General features: G+C 42.1%; 1 protein-coding gene across 9 annotated transcripts in view; it reads left to right on the forward strand.

Moving 5' to 3' along the window:
* The window catches only part of TRAF3 (TNF receptor associated factor 3), a 118,399-nt gene that overhangs the window by 45,141 nt on the left and 45,749 nt on the right, over positions 1-27,509 (forward strand). For 2 of the 9 annotated variants that reach the window (XM_029239369.1, XM_029239378.1), the window contains exons 1-2: positions 534-3,741; positions 20,646-20,769. In XM_029239369.1, the coding sequence (XP_029095202.1) occupies positions 20,759-20,769 (11 nt within the window). In that variant the 5' untranslated portion in view covers positions 534-3,741; positions 20,646-20,758. Of the gene's footprint in view, positions 1-533; positions 3,742-20,645; positions 20,770-22,106; positions 22,490-27,509 lie in introns of those variants that run through there. The other 7 variants (XM_029239372.1, XM_029239373.1, XM_029239375.1 and 4 more) reach the window with 7 other exon arrangements.

Raw genomic sequence — 27,509 nt, forward strand, 5'->3', positions numbered from 1 at the left:
CTTTGCAGCATTTTTTAAAAAGATCTCTACAAAATCTTTGTAATTCAGAAGGCAGCTTTCTGTGCTGGAGAGTCTCTCTCCAGCGCTCTTGCTTCTGAGGTTGGTAGCTTGCAGAAAGACTGCAATGCAGCGGTTGCCAAAGTCTCTGTTAATATGGCAGCAACCGGCGGGGAGGTCTTTTGCTCCCCTTCACAGCTGCTACCTGTGGCCTGCAGTCTGAAGGAGGGGGTAATGAAGGTGGTGCTTCCCTGGACTTAGCCGTTTAGTGATAAGGACAGAGGCAACTTTGTGGACACGGTGCCAGCACAGGCATGTCCTGCAGCAGCTCTGTTAAGCTCCCGATGCAGCGGGCTGCCTGGGGACGTGAGGCTGACGATGCCTTTGTAGGCTGTGCACGGTATGTGTCTTCTTCTCTGTGTTCATGGTGGATTATGAGAAGGTAAGGGACTTTAAAAACCATGAATGATGTGTATTTTAAATGTTTATCAATGTCCCTGATGAAGGTAAAGAATTATGACTGAGTAGATCTCTCCTGAACCTGAGAAATAAAACTTTGATTTCTTATTAAAGACGGGTCTGGACATTTGAACAACCACCTTATTTGTGTTGACAAATGCCCTCTAAATAAATTAAAGATGTTCTTTAAAGAGATCTGCTTTCTCTTTGACTTGCTAAACATGGTCGAATTCCAGAGATATAGCTATGGATGTAGTATGTTTGTTTCTTTAACTGAAGCAACGACAGTTTCATGAATCTGGTGTGGAACATTTTGTTTTATAAAATCTCAACCATATGGTGGTGGCTGATGAAGTCTGATTTCCTTAGTCCTTATCTGCCTTCAGATGAGCATTTTCAGTGTGTGCAGCCCTGTCCTTATCCTGGAGTGAGTTGGATGCTACCTCCAGCTGTTCTGCTTTGTTTATCTAAGAGGCAGACTGAGAGTCAGAACTCAGATTTATTTTGCTATGAGTTGGTGGCCCCAAACTGTACTAAATGCATTACGGGTGGTAATTTATATGTGCAACGCCTAGAAATATCATGTCATGGTTACCATGGCGACTGCATGCCTTCTGAAAAGCTTATGAATGGGTTCTGAACCTTCTGGCATTTTAAGTGAGATGTTCCAGCTGAGAGCCTACATTCATGATCAGTGTAAATAAATTCAGCTTCCCTTGAGCAGCACATCCTTTCTCTTCATTTACCAGAGTTGTCACTTCGGCCCAGTTCTTCCTCTGGTGACATCTGCCTTGGTCTCTTGGTTCCTGGCAACAGACTGTGGCTGAGAGATGGTTTTCTGCTTGAGGTTGGGGACTAGCCTGTGTGCGTGCAGTATCCCAGCCCTCCGTGTGTGGCAGCACACAATGGGCTGGCACGTCCGTGCCTCCTGGGGGCTGGCAGTCCTCGACATACCCAAAGCATGGTCGCAGCCCTGTGTGCTCGTGAGGTTCCGGCAGAGCTCTCTCCATTTGAAGAGCTTCTTTCCAGCAGCACACCCCAGGGCGCCAGGAGAGCCTGACTTCCAGAGAGGGGGCCCCGCCTATTTCTGCTTCCAGGATATCAGGATGGTTGGCTTTGGAGGGGGAGGCCCAAGTTAGAAAGACCCACATTCAAAGGGCCAAACTTGTGAAAATAATAAACGAAGGCCTGTTCTCTTCATTACCAAAGGATCGTTTGCTGGTTGTTGGAAATATGTGTAGCATAGTTTGTTTGAAAACCAGTTGCCCTGTGCATGTAAACTGTATTGATATCTTGATTGCGTGGGACTGAAGTATCTGTTGGCTAATATTTTGCAAAAGGCGCCCAGACAGCCTGCTGCCTGGGGGGCTGAGGTCTGGGGCAGCCCTGGGGACGAGGACGGCTGCTGAGGCTCTCTTTCCTGAGCTTAGCCCCACTGGTTCGGGAGGACAGTTCACCCTTGCAGAGAGCTCATTTTTGTTGTTAACAAACATTCAGATCATACAGTTTGAACTTTCAACTTGAAGGAGAGTTGACCTCTCACGTCAGTGGGTGTGTTGCAGTGACTCACCTACAGGCCTCAGTTAGGAATCTTCATCTAATTCACTCCCTTTATTTTACAGATGAGGAAACTGAGGCCCAGAGAAGCTATGCCACTTGGTTAAGGTCCCAAAGCGGTGAGAACCAGATCTAGGATCAGAAACCTGGCTCTCTGTCCTCCTCAGGATCGCGTTCCTGACAGAAGAGGTTTGCTCTCAGTTCACCGTTCTTTACTTTCCTTTTACAGAAAAGAGGCCTATCATAATAACTGGACTAGCACCCTCTAATTTGTAATTTAAAACATTCCTACCTTCCCTTCCTTCTTTCTTCCATCAGCCATTGAGCAGCTTCTGCTCACTGTGCTGCAGACTTTGGGGCTGGGGGTGGAGGAGGGCAGGCCGCGTGCTGTGCCGAGAGATTAGTGGCGGGTGCACCGGAGCACACAGCCTGGGTGTCGAGATGAATTCTTCCTCCACAGCTGCACTTCCGCCTGCCTACGGTATTTTCCAGCGAAGCTAAGTGCCCAGCAGTCACCATGGGTGAACCTGAATCATCACCTATCGAATCAAGGTCACGATACCGTATTTACTAAGACAGAACAACATAGCAATGTTAGGTGCAGCTTACAAGTCACAGCTTATAGCAAGTAATGAGGTTCAGCTCACAGGGCTTGAAATACAACTTGGTATGCCAGATGCCGCTTCACCTGGGTTTTTAATTTGCCAGTCTTCAAGAAGATTGGGCTTGTATTACAGCCTGTATTTTCCTAAATGGCCTCAGTGACACCTCCTATCCTGTGGACTGTCTCACAGTGGGACTTTGGCCGGGAGGTGGGTCTCTGTTCCTTCTCTAGGAACCTGGGCCAGGTGTGTGACCTGCTTCACCCAGTAGTAGGGCAGGAGTGATGCTGTGTGACTTCCAAGCTAGGTCTTAAAAAAAAGGTTCAGTTTTTGCCTGGCTTCTCTTTCGGGGACACTTGCTGTGGGGAAAGCCATGCTGTGAAGCCCAGCTAGCTCGGGCGGGGGGAGCACATGGCAAGGCCCGCCCGCAAGGAGCCATTCTGAGGCCCCAGTCAGCAGCCTCCCGGGACGGGCGAGTGAGTGGCCGGGCAGGTGACTCTGGTGTTCCACTTTTCTCGCTTCCCAGCTGAGGCGTGCTGTACCCGGTCCAGCAGAGCCCCAGCCTGCAGAGCCTGTGAACGTGACGAGTGGGGGTTAGGCCACTCCATGCTGGGGTGACTTATTACGAAGCCTACTTACTGCAGTCCTTAGTGTTTCCATTCATTGATATTAGACATGACATTTTATTACGTGCTGGGTGTAGAAAGCTTAAGAAATTACTGTTTTTGAAGAAATGATTAACCTTAGAAAAAAATTTTAATAACAGCTTTTTGGAGATAATTTGCATAACATAAACTCTGCCCTGTTATAGTGCACAGTTCAGTAGTTTTTAGTACATTCCCAGTTGTTCATCCAGAACAATTTTTATCACCTCAAAATGATAATCAGACTTAATATAATTTATCCAACAGACAAGGACAAATGAAAGCTCAGGATGCCTATGCATTACGTTAAACGGTGGTGCTGGGTGTCTAGGACCCAGGAGGCACTCAGGCCCATGTTTGCTGATACATGAACTCAAATGGAAGCGTGAGGATGATAACCTGACAGGTTGAATTGGGTTTGGCTGCAGCGCTTGGAGCATCTGTTATGTGCACGGGAGTTCACCCTGGGTGTTTGGTAAGAGGTGAGCCTTGAACTGGGTTTTCATGGCGGGGAAGTAAGGAGAGCGTTTGAGGGACAGAGACTGTGCTACAGTGGGAGGGACATCTCTGGCTGGGTCCCTGTCAGAGGAGAATGGAGCACAGGGTGTTTGCTGGGCGGGGGCAGGTTCAGACGCGTGCTGTGCCTGCGCGCTCCTCCCCCACTGCGCGTACCACACACACACACTCGCGCTCCCGCCTGCCCTCCCGTGGGTGTGTGCTGTTCCCTTTCGTGCGTGCACACGCAAAAGCTGACCTCCTGGGCGGAAGGAAGCCGAGGCATGGCCCAAAGAGGAAAGGGCTGCTGACAGCCTAGACCAGGGGTCAGCACACTTTTTCTGTAGTGGGCCAGATAGTAAATGTTTTAGTCTTTGTGGGCCAGTCCTGGGTCTCTGCTGTTGTAAGACATACGTAAACCCATGAGCATGGCTGTGTTCCAGCAAAACTAATTACAAGATGGTGGACCCAAGTTTGCCTGCCTCTGGCCTACACGAATCCATCTGATCCACCTGCCTGGTCAGTGGTCCTGGCGCAGACGTGGCTCGTGCCTCCCATCTCCTGCTCAGGCTTCGAGGCCGTCGGCACAGCTAGTTCTTGGCCCCTGGCTGCTGCCCCGGCATGGAGAGCTTCAGCAGGGCAGCCCGCACCTCCCTCAGCGTTGGATCTCTGACTCGGTACATACACAGCAGGAACTCAGCAGTGTCCGAAGCCCCTGACAAGTGATAGGGCTGTCGTGGGTTTGGGGAGGGGGAGGAGGTGGTGAGCCAAGAGGACAGAAGGAATAAAGCCAGTGGGTAGGTCCAGTAGTTTCTGGACCCCATTGCCTAGAGGCATGTGGTAGAATGTGGGGAAATCTGGAACGGTTTGGCCCTGCATGAAGAGCCCAGGACCCAAGGCATCATTCCACTTAAGTGAGATTAAATTACCTTTCAAGAGAGCTGCATCAGGAGCCTTAGAAGTAACCTTTCAGGTGGAGAACATTCCTGCTTTTAAATCTTGGGAAACACTGTGGGGTTTTTTTGGTTTTTTTAATGAGGAATCATGTAACCTAGGTGCCTTACCTAAGAGCCTAATAATCAGATCTCTAAAGCAAGTGCCTTAGCAAACAACAAGGTGTTCAGTTCCCCAGGTAGTTTAGAGGAGCTAAAGCCCCAGAGGAAAAAGCCGACACACTCTCGAACTGTTGACCCCTGTTCACATCCAGACGAGGAGTAGCTGCTCATTTATGGTACGTGCATCAGGCACTGGTGTTGGAAGCCTGTGATCGACTAACAATGAATTCAACAGTATAATCTCATTTAAATTGTTCTTTGGCTTAGAAGAGTAAAAATTACTTCAATTGAAGAAAGAGAGTATCTTGACTTGTCAAAAAAAATGATATTCAATTAAAAATGACAAAACTTCACAGCCCTGCATATGTTACAAAATGGCATTTCACAGGCAAATTCATTAATTGGGGTTATTTTGCAAGGGTCTTCAGACCCTCAGATCGGAGGAAGCCCCCCTTTCACATGCTTCCCTTGCGGCTTGTGCTGGGCCGTAGAACATCTGCGTAACGAGGTGACTTCTGTCTTCTGAGTGACCACTTTTGTTCCTGAATGCACAGCTCACAGAGAAAGGGTTAGGATGGGGCTTGGGTTTGCTGCACCGTGAAGACACGCCTCCTTGATACTCTCGATGATGGAAGACATGGATTGTGAAATGTTAAAACCTCAAGAAATTATTTCGTTCAGTCCCTCCCTGCCAGCCCTCTGTTTCACTGAAACCCACCCCAGAGGGGAGTGTCTGAGCCCTGGCCTCTGGGCTCCTGTCCAGCCTCCCGGGGTGACCTTCATCCTCCAACGCCAGCCATGGGTCTTGTTGCCCAGAGTATAGGAATCTTTCTTAGCTTGGAACCTTAAGTCCAAACCCACAAGAACATTGCTCCCTCTTTTATTCTGCCTGGGGTTTTCAGAACGTCTAATAACGCTGGACAGTTTTATCATTCATCATCATGAGTAGTGTGGCTTATTACAACTTGCAGCTACAGATCTTGGAGAGCAAATTCATTTTCCACATTCAGATTTGCTCATCTAAAAATTCTGTTTATAATATTAATTTAGAACAAGGCTTCTGTTATGAGTTGTGGAAAAACAGGTCCTGTATCCCCTTTAATAAAGATATTTTTGAAATGTAATTTAATGTGTGTAAGTGAATTACTGTTCAGGTTTTAGTTTGTTGCTTGGAAAGAAGTATGAGAAGAAAAGCATCTTTTTTTTATCTTCTCTTCTTGTTTTTTGACCGCACCTCACAGCTTGTGGGATCTTAGTTCCCCAACCAGGCATTGAACCCGGGCCCTCGGCAATGAGAGCGCAGGGTCCTAACCACTAGACCACCAGGGAATTCCTGAGAAGTATCTCTTTTTATTTTTATTTCTTTAAGTATTTTTTATTTTTGGCTGCGTTGGGTCTTCGTTGCTGCACGCGGGCTTTTCTCTAGTTGCGGCGAGCGGGGGCTACTCTTCGTTGTGGTGTGGGGGCTTCCCGTAGCAATGGCTTATCTTGCTGTAGAGCACGGGCTCTTGGCGCGGGCTTCAGTAGTGGTGGCTCACGGGCTCTAGAGCGCAGGCTCAGTAGTTGTGGCGCACGGGCTTAGTTGCTGCGCGGCATGTGGGATCTTCCTGGACCAGGGCACGAACCCGTGTCCCCTGCATTGGTAGGTGGATTCTTAACCACTGCACCACCAGGGAAGTCCAAAAAGTATCTTTTTAACAAACACATTTTCTAAGCTCTGGCCAGCAACCCACTCGTTCAGTTAATATTTATCAAGCACTAATATTTATCAATATAGTATTTTATTATATTTGTATATGTATTTACATCTTTGTGCTAAATATATGTTAGTGTGTTTATGTATATGTTATACACTTACTATATACATAAATGTATACACACTAATTATATATACATACGTGTACACACTCATTAAAATCAAGCAGAAGTATAGCAAAAAGTTAGATACCCTAGAATTATAGGGGATTTTTTTCCCCTGTAACCTATAGAATGAGCTATTGAGTTGATGTTCAGTATGAGCCAGTTTTGTTGTTTTTTTTTTGCGGTACGCGGGCCTCCCGCTGTTGTGGCCTCTCCCGTTGTGGAGCACAGGCTCCTGACGCGCAGGCTCAGCGGCCATGGCTCACGGGCCCAGCCGCTCCGCGGCATGTGGGATGTTCCCGGACCGGGGCACGAACCCATGTCCCCTGCATCGGCAGGAGGACTCTCAACCACTGCGCCACCAGGGAAGCCCCCTGAGCCACTTTTTAATCTGAGAATTTCAGAAATAGTTAATTCCTACCGATCCTTCAGCTTATGGCTTAGACACCCTCTCCTCAGGGAGGCCTTCCCTGCACCCACGTGGGGTGTTGCTGGCGCATTTGTCATGTGCTTCCCTTGGGCAGTTTTCACGTCTTGTGCACGCACACCCACAGTTACTTGTGTCCCTCCCCCAGGCGGCAGCTCTGGGCGGCAGGGCCCTGCCCTCCTTGTCCCCTGCTCCTGGCACGGTGCCTGCGCCACCCCGGCTCTAGGCTGCATGCTGGGTTCCAAGTGAGACTGGGCACCAGAGTTTTCCTCTGAGGGGGTTGTCGTGCTCTGCATTAACCTTTCCTTTGTAGGGCAGTCTTGGAAGTTTTCAAGTGTTTTCTCATTCAACCAAGAAATCCTTCTTCCATGACTAACTTCCTATTTTTTCAAATGATTGAATACTTCTATTTTCTCCCTCCTCCAAAGAGTTGGAAACTACTAAGAACAGATGACTTTGTATGGGTCCTTCCTTCTTTCGCTCTTCCCTCAAGTTCTTATTCATGTAAGTGGACGAATATATTGTAGAGATAGCAGATTCAAATGGATCCTTCTAATTTAAGGATAGAGATTTTTGAGGAGAATGAGGAAGTTTTGAGAAACTAGTAAAACCTGCCCTGGTGCTGTGGATTCTTTATAGGAAATTCTCTTTCGTTTTCCTCATGACAGGTGCTAGACTGTGAGAAGGGACCTACCATTCAAAAATATTTATCAGGCATTTATGGCCCCTGGGGTCAGACAAGCCTAGCTTTTGTCCCAGCTGCCCCGGACCACCTGGGACTCAGCCGGGTGCTGTGTGCAGGGTGTGGTGCCGGGCGCTGCGGAGCCCCAGCACGAAGGCGCTCGCTCCCTGCGCTTCGTCAGGGGCTCTCAACTTGCTGGGTCTGCGCTGGCGTCGCCTAGCAGCAGTGCTTTAACCTACAAATAAAGATTTATTTTCGTATTATTCCCATAGAAGATTGTATTAATGTAGGCACTTTATTTGCATAAAAGGTGTTGACAGAATATTTTGTGTTCAAAATATTGATTAATTTTGGGGGAAACCTAAGGGATTTGATGTTGCATAACAAATCTCTATTTAAATTCACTGAATAAACTGCCGTGAATCATAACTGTATTAAACCAAAGCCAGCACTGCAGAATAGAGTTTATTTGAAAGAACAAGTAGATGAAAATTTCAAGGTGACCTGGAAAGGTTTCACGCTTCTGTATAACTCTTAAGTTAAAATAATATGATCAGTCAGATGCCACATAGGAAACTTTGTACTGGTGGGTCCAGCAATCTTAGCAGCAGGGGTCACATTTGATTAGGAAGTAGATTTATTCTAGAGGGTTTATGTAGCATGAAGAATATTAAATTCAAAGAGATCATAGTGATATTTAAGATATCACTGGATATCTTAAATTTTCAACTTGACTCTGTCAAAATATTTCTGACATTTTGTATTTTAAGACTAAAGTAAGTATGCGGTGGTAATGGATGTTTGATCATGATTTCAGGTGAGTAAGACTTCAGAGAAACCTATCACAAGGCCAAAAACGAAACTAAACTCACCATTGCCTTGCAGTTACAAACCACGGTGTGTTTTACCCAAGGGTAGTTTTAACTCTATTACCCAGTAGCGTGGGGTAGTCACTTCATTCTTAAGTAGCTCCTTGCCTCCTCCTTGTTCAAATCCATTTGGATAATGCTTTTCAAAAGTAAGCAAAATAATTCTGGTCAATTCTCATATTAAAGTGGCTAGAAACTAAGCAAATGATTATTTAAATGATGTGAGAAAATTCATTTTAGCCTAGCCAAGGTCTCAGTAACCTTCCTTGAAGTCTGAAATGGCCTTACTTGGTTCAGCTAAAGGTGCTTTTTTTTGGGTGCATCTGGTTGTGAGTGTCATTTGTTAGTCCTAAGGGAATACATCAACCCAGGATGTCAATGCTGAAATTCAAAGCAATGAAAAAAGATGCTTGGTTTAAAAAAAAGGACAAATGCATCTGTTAGGCATTACTGATGTCTTGGGAATTTTGAGGTGTGTATTTTGCTTATTGCTAAGGTATTAGGTGATTGCCCAGGGTGTGAGCTTACAGGTGTCAGAGCCATTGTGAACAAGCTACCACGGAGGCAGTGCTGGTCCGTGAGACCTGGGTTTCAGTCCTGGTGACTCTGACTTTGGACAAGTTGCTGAATGTCATTATTTTAGTTCCTCAAGAGACCAGGGAGGAATTTGGACTACTGGATAACATTTTTTTTTTAAATGGCCTTTATTATGTTGAGGTAGGTTCCCTCTGTACCCACTTTCTGGAGAGTTTTTATCATAAATGGGTGTTGAATTTTGTCAAAAGCTTTTTCTGCATCTATTGAGATGATCATATGGTTTTTATTCTTCAGTTTGTTAATATGGTGTGTCACATTGATTGATTTACATATATTGAAGAATCCTTGCATTCCTGGATAAATCCCACTTGATCATGGTGTATGATCCTTTTAATGTGTTGTTGGATTCTGTTTGTTAGTATTTTGTTGAGGATTTTTGCATCTATATTCATCAGTGATATTGGTCTGTAATTTTCTTTTTTTGTAATATCTTCGTCTGGTTTTGGTACCAGGGTGATGGTGGCCTCATAGAATGAGTTTGGGAGTATTCCTTCCTCTGCAATTTTTTGGAAGAGTTTGAGAAGGATGGGTGTTAGCTCTTCTCTAAATGTTTGATGGAATTCACCTGTGAAGCCATCTGGTTCTGGACTTTTGTTTGTTGGAAGATTTTTAATCACAGTTTCAATTTCATTACTTGTGATTGGTCTGTTCATATTTTCTATTTCTTCCTGGTTCAGTCTTGGAAAGTTATACCTTTCTAAGAATTTGTCCATTGCTTTCACGTTGTCCATTTTATTGGCATAGAGTTGCTTGTAGTAGTCTCTTAGGATGCTTTGTATTTCTGCGGTGTCTGTTGTAACTTCTCCTTTTTCATTTCTAATTCTATTGATTTGAGTCTTCTCCCTTTTTTTCTGGCTGATGGTTTATCAATTTTATCTTCTCAAAGAACCAGCTTTCAGTTTTATTGATCTTTGCTATTGTTTTCTTTGTTTCTGTTTCATTTATTTCTGCTCTGATCTTTATGATTTCTTTCCTTCTGTTAACTTTGGGTTTTGTTTGTTCTTCTTTCTCTAGTTCCTTTAGGTGTAAGGTTAGATTGTTTACTTGAGATTTTTCTTGTTTCTTGAGGTGGGCTTGTATAGCTATAAAGTTCCCTCTTAGAACTGCTTTTGCTGCATCCCATAGGTTTTGGATCATCGCGTTTTCATAGTCATTTTTCTCTAGGTATTTTTTGATTTCTTCTTTGCTTTCTTCAGTGATCTCTTGGTTATTTAGTAACGTATTGTTTAGCCTCCATGTGTTTGTGTTTTTTACGTTTTTTTCCCCTGTAATTCATTTCTAATTTCATAGCGTTGTGGTCAGAAAAGATGCTTGATATGATTTCAGTGTTCTTAAATTTACTGTGGCTTGATTCGTGACCCAAGATGTGATCTATCCTGGAGAATGTTCCGTGCGCACTTGAGAAGAAAGTGTAATCTGCTGTTTTTGGATGGAATGTCCTATAAATATCAGTTAAATCTCTCTGGTCTATTGTGTCATTTAAAGCTTCTGTTTCCTTATTTATTTTCATTTTGGATGATCTGTCCATTGGTGTAAGTGAGGTGTTAAAGTCCCCCACTATTACTGTGTTACTGTCGATTTCCTCTTTTATAGCTGTTAGCAGTTGCCTTATGTATTGAGGTGCTCCTATGTTGGGTGCATATATATTTATAATTGTTATATCTTCTTCTTGGATTGATCCCTTGATCATTATGTAGTGTCCTTCCTTGTCTCTTGTAACATTCTTCATTTTCAAGTCTATTTTATCTGATAAGAGTATTGCTACTCCAGCTTTCTTTTGATTTCCATTTGCATGGAATATCTTTTTCCATCCCCTCACTTTCAGTCTGTATGTGTCCCTAGATCTGAAGTGGGTCTCTTGTAGACAGCATATAGATGGGTCTTGTTTTTGTATCCATTCAGCAAGCCTGTGTCTTTTGGTTGGAGCATTTAATGCATTCACGTTTAAGGTAATTATCGATATGTATGTTCTTATGACCATTTTCTTAATTGTTTTGGGCTTGTTTTTGTAGGTCCTTTTCTTCTCTTGTGTTTCCCACTTAGAGAAGTTCCTTTAGCATTTGTTGTAGACCTGGTTTGGTGGTGCTGAATTCTCTTAGCTTTTGCTTGTCTGTAAAGCTTTTGATTTCTCCATCGAATCTGAATGAGATCCTTGCCGGGTAGAGTAATCTTGGTTGTAGTTTCCTCCCTTTCATCACTTTAAGTATATCATGCCACTCCCTTCTGGCTTGTAGAGTTTCTGCTGAGAAATCAGCTGTTAACCTTATGGGAGTTCCCTTGTATGTTATTTGTCGTTTTTCCCTTGCTGCTTTCAATAATTTTTCTTTGTCTTTAATTTTTGCCAGTTTGATTGCTGTGTGTCTCGGCATGTTTCTCCTTGGGTTTATCCTGTATGGGACTCTCTGCACTTCCTGGACTTGGGTAGCTATTTCCTTTCCCATGTTAGGGAAGTTTTCAACTATAATCTCTTCAAATATTCTCTCAGGTCCTTTCTCTCTTCTCCTTCTGGGACCCCTAAAATGTGAATGTTGTTGCCTTTAATGTTGTCCCAGAGGTCTCTTAGGCTGTCTTCATTTCTTTTCATCCTTTTTTCTTTATTCTGTTCTGCAGCAGTGAATTCCACCATTCTGTCTTCCAGGTCACTTATCCATTCTTCTGCCTCACTTATTCTGCTATTGATTCCTTCTAGTGTAGTTTTCGTTTCAGTTATTGTATTGTTCATCTCTGCTTGTGTGTTCTTTAATTCTTCTAGGTCTTTGTTAAACATTTCTTGCATCTTCTCGATCTTTGCCTCCATTCTTTTTCCAAGGTCCTGGATCATCTTCACTATCATTATTCTGAATTCTTTTTCTGGAAGGTTGCCTATCTCCACTTCATTTAGTTGTTTTTCTGTAGTCCAATCTGGTTCCTTCATCTGGTACATAGCCCTCTGCCTTTTCATCTTGTCTTTCTGTGAATGTGGTTTTTGTTCCGCAGGCTGCAGGATTGTAGTTCTTCTGGCTTCTGCTGTCTCCTGGATAACATTTTAAAGATAATTTGAGTGTGCAAATGGCAAATCCGATTTTGCAGCATAAATCTGTATTGATTCCCACGACATCCTGAGTCAGTGAGCACACCTTTGTTGGTGCAGTCTATCTGGTAACAGACACGGTTGTTAAGCACATGGGTTCCAGGGGCGCACTGATCCCCGACTTGCTAATGTGTAGTGTTGCGAAGTTGCTGAATCTTTGTGTTTCAATTTCCTCATCTCTACAATGGAGTGGAAAAAGGAGAAAGGTATTTGTAGAGTTGTGAGGAATAAATGAATAACTACAAGATTAAATTAATACTAACTAATAAAAACTGTGACTAATGTGTATTGAGTGCTTCCTGTGTGGTAGGCACTTTCTGAGTGCTGAGGATACAAACCTGATGGAGACACAGTTGTGTCTTCAGGAGGCTCACAGTCAGGTGGGAGGAAGAAGGAAGCAAGGCTGGTACAGGCTTGTACGTGTTGTGATGGGCGTCCTCCTCGTACAGTACAGACCAGGGTTTGAGGAGGGTCACTTTCCCTGGGAAGGGAAGGTTCACAGAAATATGCGAGTTTAAGTCCACTTTAATTAAAAGGAGTTTAATTCCCCAAAAAGCAAGTGCTTGCCGTGTGTGCCTGGCACCTCGTTAAGTGCTAAGGGTTAGTGTGAATAGAAGATTTCAAGGCATGTGAATGTAGTCTTGGGGATGAAGTGTCTGACAGGACAGTGGAGGGGGTGGGAGAGAAGGAGCATGAACACAGGAGGAGAAAGGGCACTGGTGGAGCAGAGCTTGCAAGGCCACCCTGGTGTTGAGGGAGGCTGGCTCTCGGCAGAGGAGGGCCTGCTGAGCCACGCTGGGGGAGGTAGACTCACGCCCAAGGCCGGGTCAGAAGCACAGAGTGGGGAGACAAGTGTGTGAGGGTGCTTCGTGAATTTCAGTGTGTTGGATTGTTAAATTAATTTGAGTTTCATGAGTTCTGGACTGTTTCTTCATAAAAATTATAACTTTTAACCATGGCTTGTCTGTGGCTGCTTTCATACTAAGTATGTAAATGAATGGCCATTGACGTGTTCCAATAAAACTTTATTTATAAAAATAGTAGCAAGTTGGATTTGGTCCTCAGGCCATAGTTTGCCAGTCCTGGTCTAGAGACAGTTTCTACATTACAGGACAGGGAGAGCAAAACCAGAGTCCACTAGCCTTACTGAAGTAGCAAAACAGAGATCAGAGTTTGGAGAGCACAAGGCAGCTAGAATTTGAGGGGCAAAGTATAGGGAGTAGGGAGCTACTTAGAGAACTCCAGAGATCTGCAGAAGGACCTCCTGAGATTTGGGCCGAGTGCTGATCTACGCGTCCATCAGAGCAAACACCTCAAAGCCAGGAAAAGAAGCACCAGAAAGGAGTGGACTCAACACTTTTTGGACATCACACAGAGCTGAGATAGTTTGTGTTCGCACCACCCAGGGTTGTATCAGTTAAGTCCTTTTAAAGCTTGTTTTTTAATCTTTGTGAGGGTGGGTTCAGAGCAGCTTTTTCATTTAGGGCATCAGGTAGATTCCTCAGAGGGGTATCACCTTCGTAATGGGACTGATTCAGCCCTGGACTAAAAGACTGCTGCAGACCTGCCCTAACTGATTCCAGGTAACGTAACTGCATTCCCAGAACAAAGCCCCAACTATATTTAAAAGGATATGATAAAATCCAGCACCCAACAATGTAAAAATGTTTGTGTCCAGCATCTAATAAAAATTACCAGGCATGCAAAGAAGCAAGAAAATATGATATTAACCAGGAGGAAAATCAATCAATAGAAACCCAGAAATAACAGAGATGATGAAATTAGCAGACAGGGGCATTAAAATAACTATTATAAATAAGTTGTACATATTCATGGGGAAAATGAGCGTAATGAGTGAGTGATATGAAAAAGACTGAACTAGGACTTCTAGAGATGAAAAATATAATAGAGAAGTGAAAAATACAACAGATTAACAGCAAATTGGCTGTACTGAAGAAAAGATCAGTGAACTTCAAGACATAGCAATAGAGGACTTCCCTGGTGGTACAGTGGTTAAGAATCCTTCTGCCAACGCAGGGGACACGGGTTTGATCCCTGGTCCGAGAAGATCCCATGTGCTGCAGAGCGGCTAAGCCCGTGCACCACAACTACTGAGCCTGCGCTCTAGAGCCCACAAGCCACAGCTACTGAAGCCCATGCGCTTAGAGCCCGTTCTCCGCAACAAGAGAAGCCACCGCAATGAGAAGCCCGTGCACCGCAACGAAGAGTAGCCCCCACTCGCTGCAACCAGAGAAAGCCCGCGCGCAGCAACGAAGACCCAACGCAGCCAAAAATAAATAAATAAGGTAAATAAATTTATTTTTAAAAAAAGACATAGTAGTAGAAACTATCCAAAATATGGTACAAAGAATAAAGAAGATTGAACAAAGTAACAGAGCATTAGTGACCTGTGAGAGAAAATCAACTGTTTCAAGATATGTGTAACTGGAGTTCTAGAAGAAGAGGAGAGGATGGAGATGGTATTTGAAGAAATAGTGGTTGAAAAATGTCCAGATTTTTCGAAGACTGCAAACCATGATGCTCACAAACCCCGAATAGAGCAAACAGAGAAAATCATACCAAGGTGCCACGTAATCCAATTGCTGAAAAGCCAGTGATGAAGAGAAAAAAATCTTAAAAAGCAGCAAGAAGAAAAGAGGACATGTTACAGAGGAACCAAATTAATATGAGAAGACTTCTGGCCAGGACTTGCGTAAGTCAGGAGACAACAGTGCTGTTTTTAAAGCAGTAAAAGGAAGAAACCTGCTAATTTAGAATTCTGTACCCAGTGAAAATATCTTTCAGAAATGAAATCAAAATTTCTAGGCCAAGAAATGCTGACAGAATTTATTGCCAGCAGAACTACAACTACAAGACATTTTAAAGGAAGCTCAAGTAGAAGCAGTGTGATACCAGATGGAAATTTTTACACAAAGGAACGAAAAGAACCAAAAATGGTCAATAATTGGCAGATATTCACACTTTTAATCTTTTTAAAATTGATTATTTAAAGCAAAAATAACAATGTATTTTGGGATTTATAACACTTGTAGAGGTAAATAAATAACAATAGCACAAAGGTGGGGAGGGGAGACATGGAAGTACAGTATTACTGTGTCTCAACTGGTATAATATTACTTGAAGGTAAGCTGTGATGAGTTGAAGATGTATATTATATCTAGAAAATTCTCTCATCAGTAATTGCCAGTATCAGGGATGTAAGAGGACATTGTTACAGATCCTACCGACGTTAAATGGGCAATAAGGAATATTGTGAAGAATTTTATGCCAATAAATTTGACAACCTAAATAAAATGAACAAACCCCTTGAAAAACATAAACCACCAAAGCTCACTCAAGAACAAATGTATAGCATAACTATGTATTTATCAAAGAATTTGTAGTTAAAATCCTTACCTCAAAGAAATCTTCAGGCGCAGATAGCTTCATTGATAAGTATTAAACACTTAAAGAAGAGAGAATGCTAAATCTGACAAAAACTTTTTCAGAAAATAGAAGAGGAGTGAATGCTTCCTGTCTCATTCTGTAAGGCCAGCCTTATCCTGAAAGCAAAACCAGACAGAGACATTATAATAAAGGAAAAACCACCAAGCAGTATTTGTGATATACACAGCATCCTCCATAAATTTTAGCAAATAGAATCTGCTAGGCTGCATATAAAAAGGATGTTACATAATGATCAAATTTATCTCAAGAATGAAAGATTGGCTTAACATTGGAAAATCAATCAATGTAATCCACCACAGTAATAGATCAAAAGAAGAAAAACGAGAGTGAAACACAGAGATGGGAATGTGGAAAACACAAAGGGAAGGCGGGAGACTGGAAACAGTGAGCTCTGGCACATGTATAATTGGTTCTGAGGAGAGAGGATGGTGCAGAAGCAGTATTCGAAGAGATAATGGCTGAAAATTTTCCACAGATTGTGAAAGAAGCCAAACCACAGATCCAAGATGCTCAACAAATGACTGGCAGGATAAGTAAAAAGAAATCCACCCAAACACATAGTGAAACACATGATTACCTATAAAGGAACAGTAACAGACTTCTCAACACAGGCAGTGAAAGCCAAAAAGACTTGGGGTAATAGCTTCAGTACACTAGAAGAAAGAATTCTATACCTTTTTTAGAAAAATGAATGAATATTGTGTAAAACATTAATAATGACGGAAAGATATACACATGCATACACACACAACAGTAGAATATAAGTTGGAAAGACGATGAATGGAGTTAATATTTTGAGGCCCTTGCTGTCCAAGGGAAGGGTAAATATATTGATTAACATTGGACTTTGGTAAGAACCTGTACATTATAATTTCTAAAGCAACTACTAAAAGAATAGAAACAATATGTAATTTCCAGATTACTGGGGAGTGGGGGCTAGAATGACAACAAGTAATCCAAAAGAAGCAAATAGAAGACCCTGGTAAAATAACAGAATTAAATCTAAATGTGAGTAGTTGCTTCCAGCGTGAATAGCATAAGTGTTCCAATTAAAAGACTAGGGTATCAAGTAAGATATTTTAAAAATCCGACTGTATACTGTTCATAAGAGACCCACCTAAAACATGAGGATTAAGAGATGTTGAAAGAAAAATGATGAAAAAAATAAACTATGCAAACACTAGGCAAAAGCAAGATTGTATAGTGTCAGAAAAAAATACAGTTTAAGGCAAAAAAAAACAGTACTAGAGATAATGAGTGTCATTTCACTTAATAGAGTTGGCAACTAGTTCCTATAACAAAACATTCAGTAGTTTATTATAAGCAAATTCGTTTTTTACACAAAGTCCAGTACCGATAGTCCTGTTTGACAGATTGCTTTCCAGATGGTCATTTGGGGATTCAGCTTCTTCTACCTGTGACTCTGCCATCTCTTAGGACTTGGAATACTCTGCAGGAGCCTCTGCGTTTGGGGGAGTATGGAGACTCACACCAGTATTCACGGGCTAGGCCTGAGAGTGGGGTACATTACGATCACGTTCTGTTAGGGGGAGCCCAGGTCGTATAACCAAACTTTGGTAAGAACCAAACTGCAGGGGAGGCTGGGAAATAACAATCTAGCTTTGTGCCCAGGAAGTAGAAGTAAGTTCGGTCAACCTGTAGTCTCTGTCGCGGTTTGTAATGGTAAAAGGTTCAATTCAAAAGAGAGTCATAATAATTCTCAATGTGGAGAAGCCTAATAATATGACTTCAGAGTATCCAAACTAGACTTTGCATAAGTACAAGGAAAAAATTGAGAAATTTACAGTTATCGTGGAGATTCCAACACAAGTCTCAGTAACTGATAGAATAAGTAGGCCAAAAATTTTAAAAATTCTGTAAGCACAGATGTTTTACATAGGATCAATACCCTTGGTCTGATGCACGTATAAATAACATTCCATCCAAAACCTGCAACGTATACTTTATTTTCAGGCACATAGAAGAAATTTCTAAAAATTGACCAATACTAGGCCATAGTGCAATACGTTTCAAAGATTATAATAATACAGATTATAATCTCTGACCTCAGTGGAATTGAGCTATAAATCAGTAACAAAAAGATAATTATAAAATCCCTAAGAGCTTAAAAATAAAGGAATATTTTAAAAATATTCTAAGAAGATGACATAATGGAAGTTAGAACATGCTTTTAACTGGCTGAAAATGAACGTACTGTACATCAAAACTTGTAGAATGCAGCCAAATCTCTCTGTCCATGGAGAGAGATTTTATAGCTTTAGAAAGGTGGAAAAGCTGAAAATTAGTAGGCTAAGTATCACTCTAATTAAAAATTGGAAAAAGAATAGCCAAAAAAAACCCCATAAAGCCCAAAGGAAGAAAATCAGAGCAGAATTCAGCAAATGGAAATTTTACAGTAGAAAAGAGCAACAAAGCACCCAGATTGGTTCTTTGAATAGTCTAGTAAAATTGACAAACGTCTGGTGAGATAAGGGAGAAAAAAGAGGAGGCACAATCAATGAAAAGAAAGGAAAAAAGAGAAGATAATTTGGATTCAGTAGACTATAAAAAATCATAAAACATTATTAGAAATAGCATCATGTCAGTAAATTTGGAAATTTAGATGAAATAAACAAATTTCTTAAAAAATGTAACTTTCTAAAAGCTGCAGAAAAAATAGAAACCTTCACTAGTCCTATAACCATTAAAAAAATAGAATCAGTAATTAAAATTTTTTAGGCACAGATGGCTTCATTGTTAAATTCCACCAGACTTTCAAGGAAGAAATAATTCCAATCTTATCCAAATACTTCCTCAGAATAAACCAGGGAACACCTCCTAATTTATTTTATGAGGTTATCATAACTTTGTTACTAAAACCCAATAGGGATAGTATAATTAGTGAAGTGTTTATAGCAGACAGGGACAAATAAATTACAGCTATTGATTTTTCATTCTCTTGCCAAAGAAACATTCAGAGTTAACATTTGGCAAGAACTGTAGTTCAAGTTTGGGTGATAAACTGTTTTGACTTACAAAATGTGATTGAAATAACATTGAGGCCGTGTGTGTGTGTGTGTGTGTGTGTGTGTATTATCGTGTGTTACCTTAATTGATCTCTGCGGCTTACTGAGTAGATTAAAACACATGTATCGGGGCTTCCCTGGTGGCGCAGTGGTTGAGAGTCCGCCTGCTGATGCAGGGGACACGGGCTCGTGCCCTGGTCCGGGAACATCCCACATGCCGCAGAGCGGCTGGGCCCGTGAGCCATGGCCGCTGAGCCTCTGCGTCTGGAGCCTGTGCTCCGCAACGGGAGAGGCCACAACAGCGAGAGGCCTGCGTACCGCAAAGCAAAACAAAACAAAACAAAACACATGTTTTATAATGAGTGATATCAGTGAGGGCTATTTCTGATGTACCTGGACCTTAGCTGTTACAAGCAAAGGGGGATTTACTGATCACCTAATTGAAAAGCCTCAGGGCTGGCTGCAGTTGAGTCAGCTTCTTCCCCAGCATCTTCCTCCATTTTTGCTCTATTCTCAGAGAGCCTCTTCACTCCCATGTGCTCATGTTCAGGTTCTTTGGGAAAGAATGAAAATCTCTTTAAGTCCCAGAGGAGGAAGAAAAGACTCGATTCATCTTGACTTGGGTTGTCTGCTCACAGAGGTGAAACAACTCTGGCCGGGAATAGGCTGCTCTTACTGGCCAGCCCCCCACCCCACCCTGACACCCGTCCCCTTGTGCCTGGGTGTTGGAACCAGTGTCTCTGGAAGCTGGTGGACTGAGAGTTGGGGGGGTTACACCTGGTGAGAAATGGGCGTGCAGTAACCACCGGAAAAGTGAACGAATGCTTGGTTGCAGAATTAAATCTCCATTGCAGCAATTGTCAGATGTTGTCAAATTTCATGAGTTTTTCTCCTAAATAATTATAAAATTTTACATAATAAAGGATTCTTAGGACACCACTGCGTAGCCATTCAGTTAGCAAGAATTAAAAATAGTGTGACAAATTTTGAAAACGTTGAGCAACAGAAACTCTCTCATACCTTCTTGTGGGAGTGTAAATTGTTACAACCGCCTGGGGAAGTAGTTTGTTTGGCCTTATGTAGCAAAGTTGAATATACACTTACCCAGTAATGTAGCAGTCGCACTTGTAGGTGTATACACTAGAGGAATATATGCCTATATGCCTAAGATAGTTGTGCCAGAAAGATCTCAGTAGTGCGAATATTTGCTCCAAAGCAGAAATTACCCAGGGGACAGGAGAATGGATAAGTAAATTGTGGTATATTGCATGATGGGATATTATACAGCAATGAAAACAAACAACAGAGCCAGCAACAACAATGGAGCAAAAACAAAGCAAGACAGAAGAAGACACGCTGTATGATTGTGTTTATGTAAAATTCAGAAGCTGGCAAAAATAAACTGTCAGAGCTTCGTGCCTAGGTGATAAATCTAAAGAAAAGCAAGGAAATGATAACCACAGTTAGGGTAGTTGTTACTTAGAGGCGGAGGAAAGGGTTTGGGATCAGAGAGAGGCACCCAACTTTTTTTTGGTTGCAACAGTATACCATTCCTTGGTCTGGTGGTAGTTGGACTAGTGTTTGCATGATAACCTTGTGAAACTGTACATACATGTTTCTTGTGCTTTTCTATGTGTAAATAATCCGAAGTTATCCAGACTTTGTAATTTATGTTCAACTCAAAAAATGCAGAAAATCCAAAGCACATGTTTATATAGATGGTTAAAAAAGTTTTCTCCTAAACTTCTTACTTTATAATTTTTTAGAAATTTCCATTTTTGAAATTCTGTTTTTAAAATTTTCCACATGTGAGTTAACCACGTATCTTACTTCCTAGGTAAGGGACTCCACTACATTATCTGAAGAAGGATAAGGTTGACGCTGCTTTGCTTTTGCTTTATTGAAATCTCTTCCCACCTGATCAAGCTTAGATACATCTTCTTACAGCATATGACACACAGGTACGTCACTAGAAAATTTTAATTTGTGTGGATTTCCTTCTTCAGCTGTTACTTGTTTGCTTTGCATGACAGTGAAGTAATTAAATTCAAAAACATCCTGAACTTCCTCACTTTTGGCTTTAGCAGTTTCATTCTATAACAGGTGTATTGGACTGTCTTCTGCTTACATGGCACTGTATTTTGGTGTGCGTCTGACTTTTTCTTTTTTTAAAACCAGCACTAAACTTTGCAAGTGATAGACATTACACCTGATGTCTTAGTAACGATAATGAGTTTGAAAACCAAGGTTAGCGGCATGCTTCTCTGCCTGCCCTCTGAAAGCCCTGAGGCCCAGCCTTCCCTCGGAGGATGCCGCTGCAGTAAAGGTGCCAGTGGCTTGAGGCTGGAGGCCTGCCCAGCTGAGTATTGCATCTTTTGCTTGCTCCTTAACCGTCTTTCTCTAGGAGTTTGAAAGGAAACAAAATACCCTGTGTTTTAATCTCTAATTTGTGATTGAGTGGCATTTTATACTTGAAATTAAGAACTCTTTAATATGTTAGAGCATAAAAATGAATATGAAACAGGTTTGAAATGTTTGCATGCAAAGTAAGATTTAATACCTAGCTATTTTTGATAAATTCATAAGTATCAAGAAAACTGGTATTTAAAATTTTATTCATAATCACAGTACCATTCAATTTCCCCCAGTAGTCTCAATTTTTTTTAGTTTGTTTGAAGCAGGGTCCAAACAATTGCATTTAGCTGATCTGTCTCTTAAGTCTCTGTTAATCAATTGATTGCTCCACCCTATCCCTTTTCTTCCTTGCATTTTCTTTTTTGGAAAATCCATGCTGGTTGTTCTGTAGTCGGGGGTGTCCCTGTTTTGACTTTTGCCGTTTCCATTGAACGCATTCTTCTATCCCGTTATTTCCTGGGAGGTGGTAGGTAGATCTAGAAGTTCGACTGGCTCAGCCTTTGAGCACGTGCACTCGGAGGTGGTGGTGTGTCCCCTCACCAGGAGGCACTTGGATTCACAGTCATTAGGGGTTGTAAATGATGATAAGTTTCATCCTTTACTCTGCCCTTTTGTTTTTTTAATTTGGCTGCGTTGGGTCTTTGTTGCTGCGTGCGGGCTTTTTCTAGTTGCGGCAAGTGGGGGCTACTCTTCGTTGCGGTGCGCAGGCTCTAGGAGCTCGGGCTCAGTGGTTGCAGCATGTGGGCTCAGTAGTTCTGGCACGCGGGCCCTAGAGCGCACGGGCTTCAGTAGTTGTGACTCACGGGCTCTAGAGCGCAGGCTCAGTAGATGTGGCGCATGGGCTTAGTTGCTCTGCGGCATGTGGGATCTTCCCAGACCAGGGCGCGAACCTGTGTCCCCTGTATTGGCAAGCGGATTCTTAACCACTGTGCCACCAGGGAATTCCCTGCCTTGATTCACTGAAATACTAACTGTTTGGTTACCCTAAGGGACAGTTCAAATAGGAACGGTAGGACAAATGCCTGATTCTTTCTCTTTATGGGTTCTCAAAATAATGAGATGGTCTCGTAGCCGCTCCAAAAGTGACCAGGGATTAAGTATCAGTGTAAACTCCTGAATTTAAATATATGTGGTGTGTTTAATCCATTGCAGTTATTACTCTCATGGATGCTAGGATGGTGCCACTTGTGCCAGTGGAGCCTCTTTAAGTTGACTTCTTGTCCTTTGACGTGACCCGTAGCCTTCCTTTCCTTGGTCTCTGAAATGGTAAGATGTTTCGGATTCGTTTTGTACTTTTTCACCCCAGACCAGGAATTGGCTATTTCTCTAAGCAGCTCTGGTTCCCTCTTGTAGAAAACGGTACCTTGAGACCACAGACTGGGCACAAGGGATACTCGTTGCTGTAAGGCTGGTTATTGTCCTGGGCCTTTTTGATGGACAGCCAGGAAATACACTTTTTAATCATGAGTCGATACTGATATTTTTGTTTCAAATTCAGGATTATATAGTTTTTACTTCTTTGATTCCGTATTGATGTGTCTTTTCTCTTATGCTGAAAATCTTGGTTCCTAACGACATTCACATCATTACTTGTTTTAACCTATAAAATAAACGTGATAGTTTTAAAATAATAATACCAACATATTACCAACCAGTGTATGATTACTGAAAACTGTTTGAGATTTTCTGCAGTTCTTTTTGTCCTCAGGGTAGATCCCTGGGGATGTTCTGCCGAATTGTTAAGTTTTAGCGTCACCTGAGCCAGTTCCTCAGTGTGCCACCAACTTGCTACACAGTTAGATTCACTTATTTTATTTTTATTTTAAGGAATAGCTTCTTTTTAAATTTTGCGTTAGACGTTTATAAAAAATATTTTCATGGTTACAAGTCAAAATAAAGTATTTTCAGAAATCTAGCTTTCATTCCTGATCTTTGTACCCTGTTTCTTCCCTCCTCCACAGTTAACTTTTTTTTTTGTTTTTAGTTTATTTGTAATATAAGTATGTGTGTGTGTGTGTGTGTGTGTGTGTGTGTATACCTACAGCCCTCTTTCTTAGAAAATGGTAGTATACAGTACAAGCTCTTCTCCATCTTTTAAAAAAATTTTTATTTATTTATTTAGGCTGTGCCAGGTCTTAGTTGCGGCATGTGGGATCTTTAGTTGCAGCATGCGGACTTCTTAGTTGTGGTATGCAAACTCTTAGTTGCGCCATGCATGCGAGATCTAGTTCCTGACCAGGGGTTGAACCGAGGGCCCCTTCATTGGGAGTGCGAAGTCTTACCCACTGGACCACCAAGGAAGTCCCTCTCCACCTTTTTTTTTTTTTTTTTTTTTTAATTTAACAACATATCATGAGCTCACAGCATAGCAGTATATAGAGATTCTCCTCATCCTTTTTACAGCTGTATAGTATTCCATCATGTTGGCTGTACTATAGGGAAAAATTAACTTTAAAAAATATGTCGGCATTAATCAGTATATGTTTCTCCTGCATATAAATGTCATCAGTTTTGCTCTTTATCCAATTTCAGATTTCTCAGTAATTTTGGGACGTTCCTTGCAAGTGCATCACTTGTCTTGGCCTGGTTTTCCTTATGTGTAAAATGAGAGACTTGGACTAGAAGCTCAGGATGGACTGTTTTAGCTGGCAGAGACTACAGATGAGTAAAATGAGCCTGAGAGCATCTCACTAGCGACAGAATGACCACCCCGTAACCAAGGCCACGGTGGTGATGGGGAAGTAGGTTGGAGGCCATGGAATCGACAGGTCTTGATGAATGGTTGAATGTCAGAATCAGGGAGGTAGGGACAGTTCTGCCTTAGGCAGCTGACCAGGTGATGGTGTCGCTCCCTGAGATGGGAGCAGGTTGTTTCTGAGTAGGTAGAGAGGTGAGTTGGACAGGAATGGGAAGCACTGAAGATGACAAATTCCATCTGGGCTGTGTTGACCATGAGGCGCCTGTGCAGTACGACAAAGTTACAGGGGTTGTCTCAAAGCTCAGTGAGTGTGGGGATCAGAGCCAGAGGCTCGTCTGTGCAGGTCTGATTGCCCAGCAGGAGAAAGAAGGGGATCTAGATCAGCACCTGAACAGCTCCTGCCTTTCAACCACAGGTAGGAATGGGAGAGTCTGCGAAAGAGATGGAGGAGCACAGAGCCAAGAGCCACTGATTTTGTAATTTCCATGTTGTATTCTAAAAGTGGTTTAAATATTGTAATCCACTCCTAAATGTGGCCATGTTTTATGCTTTTCACTCATATTTCCCAGTAAAGTCAATGCTCCAGGAAAATGAACCTTATCACACAACCTGCAGCCCAGGAGCCTCCAGGCCGGGCATGGCCTCAGGGCAGCATCCACTTGGAAAGGTGCGGGACCCCTCTTAGTTGCTTGTCAGGTGGACGGAGCCCTCAGCTCTTCTCCCGCCTTCCTGTCCAGATGGCAGGGCTCTGGCCCTCGGCCAGGAGAGGGACAGCCTTTTTGCACATAGTCAGAGTTGAATGAATGATTTTTTGAAAATCCTAAGTCATTTGAACCAAGCGCTGTTGGCAGTGTTGGGCCTCAAATAGCTATTGTTTTCCTAAAGGAAAGACGAAGTTTTATACTGTGGTTTTAATCAGCTTCTTTTCCAGCTGCATGCCTGTGTCCGTCTGTCTCTCTCCCTTTCTCTGTCTCCTATGTGGGGCTTTTCATCTGTGATTATGAGATGCCTATTTGTTTGGATGAGCATCTAGTCTCCCCTTGTCTTTGCTTTCCCAGCGGGTTAGCCACGCGCTCGCTCCCTCGGCAGAGTGTTTGGCATGAGGTATCACGAGAAGAGCCAGTGTGCTGAAATGTTTGCATAAATATGGATTGCCAGAACACTTTTTTTTATCAGCAGGGCACACCTGTCTGTCTGTGGTCTTCTCCCTTCTCCCTTTATTGGCATCGCTTGGATGATGCTTTTAATTTCCCTCCTGGGCTTGATGTTGAGCTTGTTCTTCTGCATCTTTGTTGTGTTTAGTACTTTCTTGCTGGCAGGAGCCATTTTCTTTGTTTATCTGATGCTTCCCTTTTTTGGTTTTCCCCGGGCTTTCCAGTTCTTGGAACACCCTTTTGTCAGCAGATGTACATTTGTTTCCAGTTTCTAATCTCCAAGTAAAATGTACCTCAACTTATATCACAAAAGTAGGGAACATAAAATAAATCATTAGGGTAATGAAGGCATAGAGGAAAGTGAAAGGAATCTAGTCCAATTCTTTGCTGTATTTCCAAGTACAGATATGCCTCGACTGTGAGAGAAGGACTTCCTGGGTAGCTGGCTAGAAACTAGAATTTTATGAAACGAATTTCTCAAATAGAGACTTTCTTCATTTGGGTAAAAATATGGCCTCAAAATACAGTGAATCCATACCTAAACATGTAGCAAACAGTAAATAATATAATAATAGAGTAATAACTCTACTCTACTGGAAGCTGCAGAATCAGAATTCTAGAACTGAGTACGCTAGACTCTGTGACAGGCCCTGGTCCGTGGTGCAGGCCCAGGACACCAGCTCCGAGGCCACTGCTTCCTGGGGCTTCTGGTCTTGCCTCCTGTTCGGTTCCTCAGAGCACACTGACTCGGGTGCTGTTCCTTGGTCGCACACTTTCCCTTCACTGTAGCTTCCTTTGCATTCTCTTTGCCTAGTGTATCTGTTGTTACTATTCAGCAGAACATTTTTCTTTATGTGTGTGGAAGCAGACATCCTCTTTCCAAACCTGCTGCTAGAATGAGGGTGGGAAAGTGAGGTATTGGCAGTGGCCCAGGGTGCTAACCAGAGGCATGTGTGTCCAGTCTGTGGGTGCCATAACCTCTGAGCCGCTTCTGCAGTCAGGCTGTTAAACATTCAGTCTGTTGTAGGTCCCTAAAAGTTGCCCCCTCCACCATCTCCTTAAGGCATTTGACTGAGTTCACATAGTTTTTCTTCATCAACACAATCATTATTATAAATATTATAGAATTTCATTAACCTATAATTGTTACATCTAAACTTTAGGATTAAGGTAGAATTTAACTATTTTTATACCCACATATAAATAAGTGAAATAAAGGTATTTATATTTTAATCAAGCAATCTAGTCAAAGGTTTCCACAGTCCCCCATTTTGGAAGCTTCCAAAGATGTGGCTTTGCTTATTTACCGCCCCTTCTGGCGATCGGCCTCCGTGTGGGGCACGCGTGTGATTCCTGGCCCACCTCCAGGTTGGTGTGAATGACCAGATGCAGTTGTAGATTAGAAATAACCATCACAGGTATTTTAGGAAAAATTAGCATTTTAATTTTATATGTTTGTTTTAGAGAATTATAATGAGAACCAAGGAACTTTTTTTTTTTTGACAGTGGTTTTTAGTTTGGGGGTCTTTGAACATGGTATTAGCTCTTGTCACTGCACGTATAGCGGATACTGTTGTTCCGGCCGAGGATCAAGAGGTGGCTGACTCCAGTGGACACTCATTTACCGTCTACACTGGCATTCAGTGGGGTCCACGTTTGGTGTTTGCAGTTTTCCTTTGGCCACTAATTAGCTTTTCATTGTCTTCTAATAGTTTTACTCCTTTCCACGTCTGATTTTTCTATTAAAATACGTGCGATGATGTCAAATTCTTTGGATGTAAATATGAACAGAATTATATTACATCAAGTTTAAATGTGCTAGCCATTTTTTTATGTTGTTACTGCTATGATTATTTTTTGGCTGGGGTTAGTGAGGAGTGGTCATCAGGCTCTGTGATGAAGAAAGAGATTGGAGTGTCTAAGCTCCTTAGACATTTTATTTTTCATTAAAAAGTTTTTATTATGAAAAAATTCATTATTTAAACCATTCAAAATGTACAGTTCAGTGGTTTTTATTTAGTGTATATTCACAGTGCTATACAGCCATCACCACTGTCTAATTCTAGAACATTTTCATCGCCCCAAACGAAACTCCATACTGTCACTCTGTATGATTCTCCCCTTGCCTCAGCCTCTGACAACCACTTATTTACTTTTCGTCTCTGTGGATTTGCTTGTTGTGGACATTTCACACATATGGAATTATATGATATGTGGACTTTTGTTTCTGACTTTTGTTACTTAGCATAACAGTTTTCAAGGTTCATTCATGTTGTAACATGTATCAGGACTTCATTTTTTTATGGCTAAATAATAGTACAATGTATAGATACTTATAAATTTTGTTTATCCAGCTATCTCTTGATGGACATTTGGAATGTTAATATTTTTTGTCTATTATGAATATCGCTGCTATGAACATTCATGTACAAGT

This window comes from Monodon monoceros, unplaced genomic scaffold (genome assembly GCF_005190385.1).
Source record: "Monodon monoceros isolate NGI ecotype Baffin Bay Population unplaced genomic scaffold, NGI_Narwhal_1 Super_Scaffold_21, whole genome shotgun sequence".
Taxonomy (NCBI): domain Eukaryota; kingdom Metazoa; phylum Chordata; class Mammalia; order Artiodactyla; family Monodontidae; genus Monodon; species Monodon monoceros.